The sequence below is a fragment of the Osmia bicornis genome, chromosome 11 (genome assembly GCF_907164935.1).
Source record: "Osmia bicornis bicornis chromosome 11, iOsmBic2.1, whole genome shotgun sequence".
NCBI lineage: Eukaryota > Metazoa > Arthropoda > Insecta > Hymenoptera > Megachilidae > Osmia > Osmia bicornis.
This window is the reverse complement of record NC_060226.1, coordinates 9,336,950-9,350,252: the sequence shown is the minus strand read 5'-3', so window position 1 is coordinate 9,350,252 and position 13,303 is coordinate 9,336,950. Positions and strand designations below refer to the sequence as shown.

The following is a 13,303-nucleotide window of genomic DNA, read 5'->3' as shown; positions in this document are numbered from 1 at the left end:
GATGGCGCCACCAATCGTTTGTGCCCGTCGAAATCAGTGATGGCCGCGAGGCTCGCGAAGCACATTACATCGTGATTGCGTTGGGTTTGTTTATCGCAATATTCTTGTGCTAAGAATATTTTTACGGCTTTAATTCGAAGCAGACCGAATTTCTTCCCGGTTTTATGTAACAAGTTCGATCGAATGAATCGTATTTGTCATAACGATCTATAAAGACGCGGTTGATCTTCTTGACAGTTCGGTCCTGTGTTCAGAGTAGCAGTAGCCACTCGAGTGCCACGAGAAGTGTTGTTGCATCGCCACTTGGCTGACTTTTTCAGAACGGTAGCCGTACTAATGACGTCGTGTACGTGATCGAACGATACGAAAAAAGTTTCTGTCGACACGGTGACGGTCACCCCACACCCGTCGGCACTTTTTTTTTCCTCTCACCCTTGCTGAAGACACGCGCATCGAAGGTGTCCAAGGTATGTATACCGGCAGAGCAGGTTAGGTGCATCGCCGTGTCTCGTGACGGCGATATGGACGAATTCGATCAACATACATATTTGCATGTTTTCGTACATTTTAAACAGTATGTAAGGATAGTTTTTATTTTTATAACGATAAAGGGATTTTTAATTCTTTGCTTTGTGGTACCTAGATAGTAAAACGTATCTACTATGGCTTATTGGCGATAGAAACTAATCCATAATTTGAATGAATAATAAAGTTATCTAAATGTCATATGATATTATATTGGAAAGAGCAGAAAAATAATACAGAACGGTATATTGATTATACTGATATGGCTTAATAGGCTTGGGACTTAAATTTTGCTTTTCTTGCAAGAAAATCGTCTCCTTATTTATTTACCGTTATGATATATTATAACGGTAATGATAAGCTTCGACAAATAAGATTAACTTCATATGCGTCTAATGTAATATAACGGGCACTGTCCCGGCGAGTGTACTATCTGGCAAAGGAAGTGTTAAACAGTGTCCCACTGACACACGTTACTTCCTCTACTCGGCACTGGTCCAAAACATTATTCTCAATTGATTCATGGTGGTCGTGTACCAATTGTGAAAGTTATTCGAGTTCTGCTATATAGATAAACTTACGAATAGTTAATAGATTTATAATCTGATCATGTAACTTTCAAATTCGTATATCTTCAGCGATTGACATTTATCCCTGACGTTGATGTACGATTAAAAATTTGATGGATTAGAAAGTGTAATAATCCTTTGATCCGACGAATAATCCAGTGGATTATAATATTGTAAGTACTAATCCGTGTGACGGTATAAACGATTATTCTTCGAAGCTATTGATCTTTATATTGATATTCAAATTGAGTATAGAAATTTCAATTATAAAGTATCCAAAATTGACCGCGCCTTTTGGTCGTTCCATTTCGCGCGTTCCCCTGTACCGAAACTGTCCCACATTCCTGGCCGTTCCTCTGTCTCCTCGGGCGATCTTATACATCCCCACCTGGCCCACTTATTGTATTGATTCAAACTTAGGCATCTACACACATTCCTCATTCTTTTGCAACTTTCTGCTCGACGAGCTTCTTCTAACGCTTACTGTATGATCCTTCCGGCAATTTATGCGTCACAAAGACGGTAATTCCAACGGGGAACGTGTATGCGAAAATGGCAGACCGAAATACGCCAGAGACTTTCAAGTTACCTGGAAAATTCTTTCGGCCTTACAGTAGGCCAAGAAATTTGATTCAATGGATAAATATTAATTTATAAATTCGACTGTTTTTATTTATATTCCAAGCAATCAATAAACAAATTACATTGAAAGAAAGGAACCTAACTTCCTGATTATGGTGCAGGTTGGTTCGCTGATTGCTTCGGGGTAAAGATCAGGATAAGATCTAATACTAAATAAAATTCCGCCAATGGCACACGCGAATACGTACTTATGTTCCAGCGAGAGTATCGTAAAATATCGATTAGCCAGTACAGAAACGTACATATTTTTTATTTCATTTATCATGACTCTTGATATACAGGGTGTCCCATACAATTGGGCCAAGCTATAATTCTATATTTTAAAGCTATAGTTTCACCCTGTATATTTGCCAAGCATTCCGCGTGCTCTCGGTAGCACTGACATTAACCAGATCAGCGAAAAAGCTTTGTTCCCTGTTAAAAAGTAACTTCCGCGCAGAGCTGTACAAAACGGGCCTCCACAGGATTACATAAGTTGTTCCGTAGGGATTTGCTTTGCCGGTTTCTATCCGATTTACCGTTGCACTTTATTCTACTTTCCGAACTACATACATATATCTTTTTGAAAATCGACGACGATTGCTAATGAAATACGAGCAGGTGCAATTGAAATTTCAGAGCCAGCACATTTTTTGTCCGAATATCCATCGGTAACCTCAGACCGGAAAGCATTTACAAAGTTCATTACACCGCGTAATTAAAGAGCGAAGTGGCGAACAATACGAGAACCATCGATGCTGGTTCGCCCTTCAAATCGAGTTTGCATAACGAGTTTTAATGACTGCGAACGAAGATCAGTTGAAGAGTCGATGGAATCGAAACCATCCTTGTATATTTCCAATAATCAGAATCAAAGAGCGAATGGAGATCAAGTGTTGGTACTCGAAACTGATATTTGTCATTTCGAAGTATCATCGAAGAATTATTTTTATTTGTTTTTTTTTTTGTTATTGTGTATAAAGGATATCGATTTCCTGCCCTTCCCTCTAGGCATCCCCGTAGGCATCCCCGGGGAAAATGACGATATAGCGAAAGCGGTCTCGTGTCCTAAAATGAATCAGGGCCCCCAGAAGACGATTTTGCGTCTAAGAATACAAGAAGAGTATTAATCGTTTTAATGTTAATTTTATAAATTTTATTTGAGCTACTTTTTTTATGTCATGTATGTGAAGGGGTCCTTTTTCGGAGCTCGCCTCGGACCCCCTAAAGTCTCAGGTTCGGCTCTGAAATGAATGGTCGTAAATAAATAGCAGTACTCTGCGGCTATTCACGACTGCAATAATTCTAAGTAAAATAATCAATAATATCAAGTGGGTATTTGAAATATCCAGCCTATTTAAGAATTGTCAAAGAGCTATTTTCGTTGCTTACCGCGAAACGTCGACGGTTCTGTTGCTCTTGAAAGTACATTCCATCGAGTGTACTCGAGTATTCGCGGCGAATCATTTGAGAAAACATTGAGAATTCATCTTGTTCGATATACGCTCTAGTTGAAACAGTTGGGTAAATTTACTTAGTTTTTTGTGATTTTCCGACGAGATATACGGTGAACGACACCCTTTGAATCAGAGGAGGCTAGTTTTGTAACAACAGATTACTTGCAATAAATGATTCTGCGATATCTAATGTATTTTTAGCTTTGCTGAGGCAATTATATGCGTAAACACATTCCATACCGAAGAATTTCAACGAAGGAAGATAAGAAGTTGAATTCAAAAGCGCTGCATAGATAAATAAAAATGTTTCACTTGATAATTAAATGAAGGTGGAGCGTCGTATTTTAATTACGTTACGCAATTAGCAAGATTCGTTTTACTTCTTATTATTAACTCGTTGTTAAATACTTTTAATTTTCGCATCAACACTTTTAACGCGTTTAATACCACGTAGGTCACCAGTGGTCCGCAAGAATGATAGTTTCACGTTATCTAAAACATTTTTCTTTCGAACGATTGCAGAATATTTTGATGAATACCGTTTTTCACTCGCTGTATTTCGCTATATTCGCGAATCCTATGGGAGAGAGTATGTAATCTGTGAAAACAGGTGAGCAGATGCATTAGTCTTCATGCACAGCAACACGCTTAAGCCTCTTCTTTTGCCCGATTTCCCTTTCTCCCAACTCTTTTCATCCTAAATGCACCTGACTCCGTACCATTTTGTCGAAATACAGCCGACGAGGCATTCCTCTTATCGATTTCTCGTTTCATGCAACGGCAAATCGATTCCATGAATAATACGAGGGAAATGCTAAAAAACGAACATTTTCAGTAAAGGTACAGAAATTATAGACGTACTTAACGCTGTAATTAAAAAAAAAAAAGTTAGAAACTTCCTACGGAGCATTTTTAAACGAAAAAAAGTAGAAGGGCTGAAACTTTTAACGAACCGATTTAATACCACGATACTTTTTCTTCTCCTTTCGATCACTTCGTTACCTTCCTTTCAGCTCTAATTTATCCGTAAACTATTAATTGCTTCGATTCGACGACCACTTCCGGCTACTTCTGCAGCTCGATTTTCCCTCGAACGATCCATGAATTATGAAACAGTTGCATCTACCGCGTCGAGTGGTTTCCACGTTCCATTAAGTTAACGATTGAACTCGGTTTCATCGGTGAACCTCGATAAAAGTAATCGTCAGAGCTCTTCTGTGATTCCTTTGTTACCCGGACGAAAGTTGATGGGATACTGCCCGTTCCCATTGAAGAAAAAAGAAAAAAAAAAATTATTCGATTGGTAGAAATGAAATTAAACCAGCCAGTTGTAGGGAACATCCTGTGCACCTCAAACGCGGAAGTTATCGTCCAGGGGTCAAAGGTGCTCGTCCTCTCCAGTTATAATGAACGCGTTTCTTGATCTTAATAGCATCGAATTAATGGGGCGATCCTAGCTTCGTCACAATAGACTGGAACTAATCAAGGAACCGCGTGATGAGAATAATGCGAGGTGCATTCTGCGAATGCCACGAATAGTTCTGCAACTCGCGAAGCTTAGCTCCACGCTAATAAAAATTTATTGGGTTGAACGTACAAGATTTTCATCACAAATTTATATCGTATCTGGCTTAGCAATCCAGGGGTTAAAAAGGGGTGATTAATAAAAATAATAAATCAACGGTGGCAGGATACATTTCAAGCTTCAAATTAATATAGCATAAATACTATTAAATCGTGTCGGACTTTCAGTGTTTCGAAATTAGCCGTTTATCATGCCAGAACCTAATATAATTGCTAGTCGAGTTAACGAGCTTCGATGACTAATCGACGAACGGCCTTCGTTTCACGTGCGCCTCGTTTCTTTGCATACGAACTACGCTTACGTGCTACTCTCGTAGTGATCTAGAAGAAGTTATGAAACAAAATATTAACATTCGCTAGGTGAAACTTGGTGAAACATAATTCTTCTTTTAGATAAAATGGCAGATGATGGCGCAGGAGGATCAGGAAACGGTAGCTCAGGAGAGGCAAGCCGGTTGCAGCTCCTGCAAGAGATGCGGCAACAAAATTTCGACAGCATCCGGTTCGCATCCTATCGCACAGCTTGTAAGCTGAGATTCATTCAAAAGAAAGTTCATCGTAAGTATAGAATCAGTTAAGATGTTACTAATCATCCGATATACCCGGCTGTGTATCATTAACTTTTAAGCATTCTGGCACACCGTGACTGACCCACCAAGGACCTAACAAATGAAATCCCATAAGTACATTTACAACTTATGATTTATTGTGTGCAGTACACAACGTCGACATATGGAATGTAATCGAGGCGTTTCGAGAAAACGGTTTGAACACACTGGAACCATCGAGCACCTTGGGAGTGTCGAGGCTCGAAACTTTATTGTCTTCCTTATTTCACGCTCTTAATAAACGAGTGCCTGTTTCTCAACAAGCCAAAGTCGATGCTACGACTGCCCTGTTGATGAACTGGCTACTTGCCGCCTACACTACAGGGTACGTAAAAATACTGAATATCTAAGAAACTAGTCTTCCATTGATCATGAGACGATAATAATAAATTTTTCTACAGGGAAAACAATAAAATATCTGTGTTCTCGGTGAAAGTAGCATTGGCTACGTTGTGCGCAGGAAAGCTGATGGATAAGTTTCGATGTAAGTTTTCGATTCGTTATTTCCCACTGGGGGGTACTTATAATTATTCATTGCAATCATTTATCGAACAGATATATATTCGCAAATATCCGATAGCAACGGTCACATGATACACTGGAGATTCGCCGAATATTTGAAAGAAGTTCTAGCGTTAACAGCTGCTGTTTACGAGTCACCGTCCTTTGGATACTCCGAGGGTCTCGCCAATTCAATATTTCCTCAAGTAAGTTCGTTCAGATGAACTGATCATTGAATATGCGATTGATAAATAGCAAACTTCGTCGGACGCAGTGTGACTCGTGAATGAGTATCGTTGGTGTCACGCCGTGTTTCAGAACTCGAAAGTCACGGTTAACGATTTTTTGGATACGCTTATGTCTGATCCAGGACCGCACTGTTTAATATGGCTTCCACTGTACCATAGGATGGCTGCTGTTGAAACAGGTGATTTTCCATCTTCCGCAATGGCCCTCGGGTGTTGGGGAATTTTACCGATAGCCGGGTATCTCGCCTTATTAAAAGTATCATGGATAATTGGTTTCTTCATCCACGTGTGATTTTTCAGTGGCCCATCCTGTTATGTGTGACGCGTGTCACAAAGAGAACTTTACTGGCTTCCGATATAGATGTCAGAAATGTCACTCGTATCAGCTTTGTCAGGACTGCTTTTGGCGTGGTAAAGTTTCTGGGACACACAATAACGACCACGAGACGAGGGAGTACAGTAGTTTCGTACGTATTCTGGAGACGAAGTTTCATAATTGTCCGCATAGTGATATTATTAATTCGTTAAGAACCAAGCAGTGAAATAATGCAGTTTTTACAAGAAAGAACAACAAGGTTTTATAAAATTGTAGGACGTAAGAGTGGAAGGACTTAATTGCAACGTGGCATTGGTTCTTAATGAATTAATGCATTTTATTTTTCACACGACACTCGTTTCTATTTCTTGTATAGAAATCACCTAGCAAACAAATTGGGCATTCCCTGAGGAAGAGCTTCAGATGTGTACCTGAAAAAGGAAAGAACAGCTTACCGCGATTTCCGGAGCAACCAGAGAAGACATTAAATTTATCACACATAGTGTGAGTGCCATGATCATGATATTCCATGTTCCAATGACAATGTACTTCTTCGATCTAAATAAATTTCCTACATTGCAGCCCACCATCACCTTTACCGTCTCACAACGGTTTTCCAGATCCAGGTTTTATGGCTCCTTTCGATTCTGGATCGATGGATAGCCGTTCTACCTTAAGGAGGTGAGCGCGAAATAGTCAAACGATGCACACTTATTTTTTGTTAAATAAAAAGTCACACTTTATTTATTATTTTTTTTTTTTATATTTATCATTTGCACGTTATACAGTATGGATAGTTCAAGACTGGATGATGAACATAAATTAATAGCACGATACGCACAAAGGTTGGCTCAGGAAGCTAGGACTATGGTAAGATATTGATTTTTATATATAAATTAGTTTAATATTCCTTATAACATTATATTGAATATTATAAATACAGTTTTTTTAAATCGTTCGAATATTATAAATATTTGATATTAGATATATCTGACATAATAGTTTGGTAACAAACGTATGAAACTTTAAGCGAAATGCCTCGGTGTCTATAAATTAGAGCAACTAACTCAATTAAGCGTAGTACTGAATCATGGTTTTATGGTACTAATAATTTCATAACCACACAGCCTCGTGCCGCATCCAGAATGTCGCAAGCTGATCAAGCAGTAAGTTTTAAGTACACCAAATGATTCTTTTTTTTTCTTCTTTTTTTTCTTCTTTTTTTTTCGTCTACAATATGTGTTTTATGTTACAGGGTAGGGCTCCGTCTGATGCAAATTTGACATCGCTAGATGCCTCGAGAGCACAACGAGAACTTATATCGCAGTTAGAAGCAAAGAACAAGGAAATAATGCGCGAGATTGCAAGGTTAAGGTATACCTGTGTCGTTTATTTCCTTTATATCAAGCCTAAACCTCGAATTCATCCTGTCGAACCATCCTAGGATCATGCATGTTAAGAGAACATTCTGTTTTGCTTTGTCACCTTGGTTGCGTATAGTGCATATGTTACAGTAAAAGTGTAAATGACTAGTAAATGTATCTATTACTTTAATTGATGCTTTTACTGTGACACGTATATGTATATATTAGAGCTGAAGACATCACAACAATACTAACATTAATACAAATCTCGTCCCTTTCATGTAATGATATTCATACTTTATATATATAATTTTATACTTAGAATTTAGGAAAATTAAATCTAAAATTATTACTAATATTAATAGTTTCCCGCCTGTAACCAATATTCGTTCTTTTTCACCCTTATCATAATACATGAACTCATAAAGTTTAATTACTTATTGCAGTTACACTTTAAATAATTAAGTTTGTGATGTTCTGTAACAACGAAATTATTACTGAATTATATTAGAAGTTCAATTTAATTTGTACAACTAATAGACTCACTAGATTCACATACAGACACTACATTAATAATAATTCTCGCTTCAGCTTGTAGTCAGTCAAATGGAATACCTAGTTCAAAGGGTATTCCACAGCTCTTGCTTTCTAAGTAGCTGACAGCTTATTATATTGACATTAAATTCAACTGTAGGAGACAGCAAGAGATAGAAGCAGCTGGTTTAGAAAATCCTGCATTAATGTCTGAGCTGAGAGCCTTAAGACAGAGAAAAGACGAATTAGAAACTCACTTGGCAACGTTACAAGATTCCAGAAGACAATTAATGGTGCAGTTAGAAGGTTTAATGAAAATGTTAAAGGTATCATTCTCAGTACAGTGTATACGTTTCTTTTTAGCAATTATTTAATTTTTTTTATTGTAGTACATCGTGTAAAACTTTAAAATTATATAGAACCATCAAGCATCGCCAAGATCAACACCAAATAGTTCACCGCGAAGTACAAAGTCCCCACCTTTACCACCTGGTGCTGTTCCAAGCAGTAGATCAGCACCTCCAACTCCAGGAGGTCCGCTTTCTACGACACCTCAACAGCAACAACAGCAATCGCAAAGCCAACAACAAATGTCTCAAAGCTATCAGAGTTCTGTTCCGACGACTTCAGTGGCGAGTGTAACCAATAATACCATGCTGGGAACAATACAAAATCCTATTCCAGATAACTTGTCGTGTGTTGGAGGTGATGTAAGGTAGGCAAGCATATGAACAATCTATGTTGAAAATGTATAAAAAAAAAAATTAGTGAAAGAGAAATGCTATAAAAGAGAGCAAAAGCGTTTACTACAATCTTTGTATAAAATATTATTTTCTGAATACTTTTACATTAATTTCTCGATTTAGTGGAAAGTTATATTTAGAAACATATTCAGAAATGTATTGACAGATTTTGAAGACATAATATTTGTGAAGATAAGGAAATATTTTTTCCTTGTTTTTATCAATATTTTTTTATTTTCAATTCCTGTCAATTTGTACAAAGATTTTTAATATGTTTAACGAAGTGAACGATAATCTCATAATTAACATTATTGATTTTTATATAACTTAAAATACTTAACGTGGTATATACATCCAGTGTGCACTGTGCGCCATATTTGAAATAGTCATTAATACATAAATTTAATATAATTATCGAAATTTTTAAGTTATTAGTACACATTTAAGTTGTAAGAAGAAATCAAATACAGTCTTATTTTAGTCATATTTATAAATTAAGAAAATTTGCTGCTGTTGATTACATTTATTTGTATTTTATATACTTATGGGTTTAATAGTTGATTTCTTCTACACGCATAGTGCAAGATATAATAGTTTTCGTAGTCTCGCACCATAAACAAATCAGCACAGTAATTATATTTTGGATCGTTGCATGTGAATGTTAACGAAAATATATTTTTATTCAACTAGTAACAACAATACATTTCGTACTAGTTGAGTAATAAAAATAATTGCATATTTGGAACATTCCTATATTCAGTGTTATAAGTTTTGTTTTGTATTTTCATTAAACAAAACATCAATATATTTAAACCCATGTTGCTTTTGCTATCTTATGACGCTTTTAGGCTGTATTGAACTTTTATACTTTTATGTTATTGATCATACAGAGTGTTCGGCTACCGAAGGATGTCCACTCGTAGCCGAACACTTGTATATTAATTTTCCACGGTTTGCATTTAATTAGTCTTATGAACCATTAAGATATAGACAATTAAGATCACTGCACTTAAGACAGCATGTCAATATATTTTATTGTATAATAAACAAAATAGTGCTATACTTTCTTTATACAGAATTGTACAATGACCGCGTATATTGTTTTCTTTTTTAAAATAAATTATAGTAGTATAACTTATCTTTTATTTTTAATCTTCCAGTTTCGGTTACTAATACGATTAGAACGTTTATAATATTTCATGAAATTAAAGCTATGCGTTTTAGTAATTATAAATAACTTATACTACTTGGTTTAAAAAATGACAAGTATGACATGTATAATGTTGCATGTTTGCAGTAGTGTATTATTATACCAATTTACTAATGTTTGAATATTTTATGAAGTAGTTACTACGTAATTGCACAATAAATTTTTAAACATTAGATGCTTGCACAATAATGTCAACCACTGCGCGTGGCATGTTACAATTTTAATTTAGTATTTATTTGGATATCGCTTTATGCAAAGAAAATAGAGATTTTCGATATCAGGTCTGCGTTCAGGACAAACAGCTTGCCAGGAAGTGGTTCCAGCAGTGCGAATAATAGCTTGGGTCGATCCTTAAGAAATGACTTATTGGTAGCTGCTGACAGTGTTACTAATGCCATGTCAACACTCGTGAGGGAATTAAATTCGGGTATGTTAAATTACAACATTTTAATATAATTTGCATCAGAAATGAATGCAAAATATTTTTGTAGTTTAAAATGGCACAAGAATTTGTACTTAGCTATTTTCTTTAATACAGGCCTTCAATATAATCGTATATTTGGATTAGGAACAAAACATAGAAATGTTTATTTTAACTCTAAGAAATTAACATTTCATAAATGCGTTAATGACAAGATATTTACTAACTAAAATCAGAAGATCATTATTAATATGTATAAGCCTACTTTCATTTTGTTTCTAACACTTTGAGTAATGATCAATTTATTAAAGAAAAAAGTAAAGGATATAATGTATATAAAAATATGTTTCAAACAAATGGTTTTTATATTTACTTCTTTTATAACATCGTTCATATTAGTGTAAGCAGGCATGTTTTGCAGTACTTTTATTCTATCACATCATTAGATTTTTATAGCATGTAACAATGCATTCCCTCCTTTATATTTAGTAAACGAAATTTTACAAATTTATTCTGAAATTAAAACGGGTACAAGATGAATTTTGATGTGCATACATAATTCTATAAAAAGAAAGATAGTGTATTTTTAAAGAATGATTTATGAAGATGTATGTAATTATCAAAATAGTTTTATATCCTATGCAAATTTTGTCAACATATCTACATATCTGCATTCTTGGTAAACTTTTACAGATGTAAATACATAATTTTTTTCTCCTATCATACAGTTTGCTTGTGTAATTTCTATATTTTCTTTTTTTTTTCATTTAGTATAGATTTAGCAAGATTTAGTCTAGAAATAGCACAGACTACACTACACGTGAAACAGCAAGTGCTTCATTTAAAAAAATTTAAAATTCATTCGACAATCATAAATGCCTTTAAGCTAATTTCCGTCAAAATTTAATTTCTCAATTCATTTATAAAATCAACACAATTTTCCATGCTATATTTATGATATATGAATCATAAAATTTCTCCTCAAGCAACAAAATTAAGAGATAGGAAAACATTAATTGAAGTTACAGAACTACCATTTATTATTTTGTCTGAGATAAGTGGTATCTGAGTAATAAGGGTTTTATACAAAACTGTGATGTATTGAGGAACATTTAATTAAACTTTTTAAATGTAAATTTATGTAAAATACTTTGTTCATATTGAAATTCCAAAGAACAAATGGATATTCCCATATACAAATGACACTTTAGACGTGTTGTGGAATGTGTGTGATGCACCCCTTGTGAATGTTTCCTGGTGCCTTGCAGACTCAGACCAGGAGGATCATTCTCACAACTCTGGCCGAATTAACATCAGAAAACCGTTAGGTAAGAGTTTGTTACAATTTTAACACGTTATTACAACTCTTTCGTACCTTCACAAGCATTTGCGAGATATTACATCACTTGCTTCTTTTATATACATAAATATAATCACTATAATAGATAGTTGTTACAACAGATATTTTGTTATTTCAGAAAGCAAAATAACAAACACTAAATTCTCAGGTATCATTTTTTAGTAATTAAAATTATACTCTCTAGTTTTCTTTAGCAGTAGTTAATGAACCACACAACTTCTATTCAAATGTATTTGTAATGTATGTTTGCATTTACAAATCTGTAAGCATATTTATGTTAGTTTAACACATTGTAAATAACAGATGTAGATAACTTATTTAAATAGATATAAATACATATATATATATATATATATGAAACAGATTTTGTAAAAAAACTGGCATACTTTTTTTTTTGCAAAATAGTAAGAAAGCAATAATTAAAATGTATTAAGTTTATCTGTAATAAACCAAATTGCTATTTTTTAAATATATTACTGTATATCTAATAGATTTCATTATTTTTAGATTTCGAGGCTGGTGAGGATGGAGATGATAGTAGCGGCGGTGGAAATTCTTGGCGAGAAGAACTTCAGCGTCGCTATCAGCAAGAAAATGATTTTCTGGCTGAATTGCGTGCACGCAATGTTAATATGTCGCAAACACCATCCGCTACCCCATCCAGTGAACAAGAACAAGAAAGAGGAGAAAGGGAAGAAGCGGACGGAGAAAAGGAAGATGAAAATGAATCTAACTGGACAGAACCAGTGAAAAGATGGGTCAATCGATAAGTTTGTTAGATGACATCTATACATATTTATTCTAATGGCTTAGGAACTGCTGCTAAATGAAATGCAAATAAGTTATTATAGCTCCACTGGTTATTTATGATGGGAATATATCTGGGTGTTAGTGTGAAATATAATCAGTACGACATTAGAGTTTGGACAGTATTTAAAAGTCTTAAATTTTTAAAACAGTACTTTTAATTTCAAAAAGCTGTTTGTCATAAGATATCACGCTATAAATTTCAATGATAATATTAAATTAATATTACTATCTTTAGAAAGAATGGCGTATTGCTTACTTTAATATTGATTAACTATTTTTTAACATTATTTACAAACTTTTATCGTTTATCTTCTTCAGTTCAATATAGTATTTAATATATTTATACTTTTTGAAGAACATTGTGTGATTTCTTTTTTTAAATACAAATATCGTTTCATTTCTTTTTGTGCTTGTAATTAAATAAATTAAATA

The 13,303-nt window shown here is 34.7% G+C and overlaps 1 protein-coding gene across 8 annotated transcripts; it reads left to right on the top strand.

Moving 5' to 3' along the window:
• Window positions 1-18: 18 nt before the first annotated feature.
• On the top strand, window positions 19-12,979 carry LOC114878920 (dystrobrevin beta-like). Of its 8 annotated transcripts, none has more exons than XM_046287899.1 (18): window positions 19-467; window positions 5,150-5,314; window positions 5,473-5,689; window positions 5,766-5,848; window positions 5,920-6,071; window positions 6,184-6,292; window positions 6,414-6,580; window positions 6,806-6,933; window positions 7,012-7,110; window positions 7,218-7,299; window positions 7,557-7,595; window positions 7,685-7,797; window positions 8,488-8,653; window positions 8,747-9,042; window positions 10,562-10,707; window positions 11,970-12,029; window positions 12,180-12,209; window positions 12,569-12,979. In XM_046287899.1, the coding sequence occupies exons 2-18, from the start codon at window positions 5,155-5,157 to the stop codon at window positions 12,829-12,831; spliced, it is 2,310 nt and encodes a 769-aa protein (XP_046143855.1). In that variant the 5' UTR covers window positions 19-467; window positions 5,150-5,154; the 3' UTR covers window positions 12,832-12,979. The 8 variants fall into 8 exon arrangements, with proteins under 8 accessions (XP_046143855.1, XP_029049069.2, XP_046143856.1 ...); XM_029193236.2 differs by having other exon boundaries at window positions 7,685-7,803; XM_029193231.2 differs by lacking the exon at window positions 19-467 and adding an exon at window positions 4,462-4,556 and having other exon boundaries at window positions 7,685-7,803.
• Window positions 12,980-13,303: the final 324 nt, after the last annotated feature.

Excerpts from the sequence above, each read along its gene's own strand:
- LOC114878920 (XM_029193236.2), top strand. The coding sequence starts at position 5,155 with ATGGCAGATGATGGCGCAGGAGGATCAGGAAACGGTAGCTCAGGAGAG. Across the intron at positions 8,654-8,746 it reads GTTTAATGAAAATGTTAAAG|AACCATCAAGCATCGCCAAG; the intron begins GTATCATTCTCA and ends AAAATTATATAG. Across the intron at positions 10,708-11,969 it reads CGTGAGGGAATTAAATTCGG|ACTCAGACCAGGAGGATCAT; the intron begins GTATGTTAAATT and ends GGTGCCTTGCAG.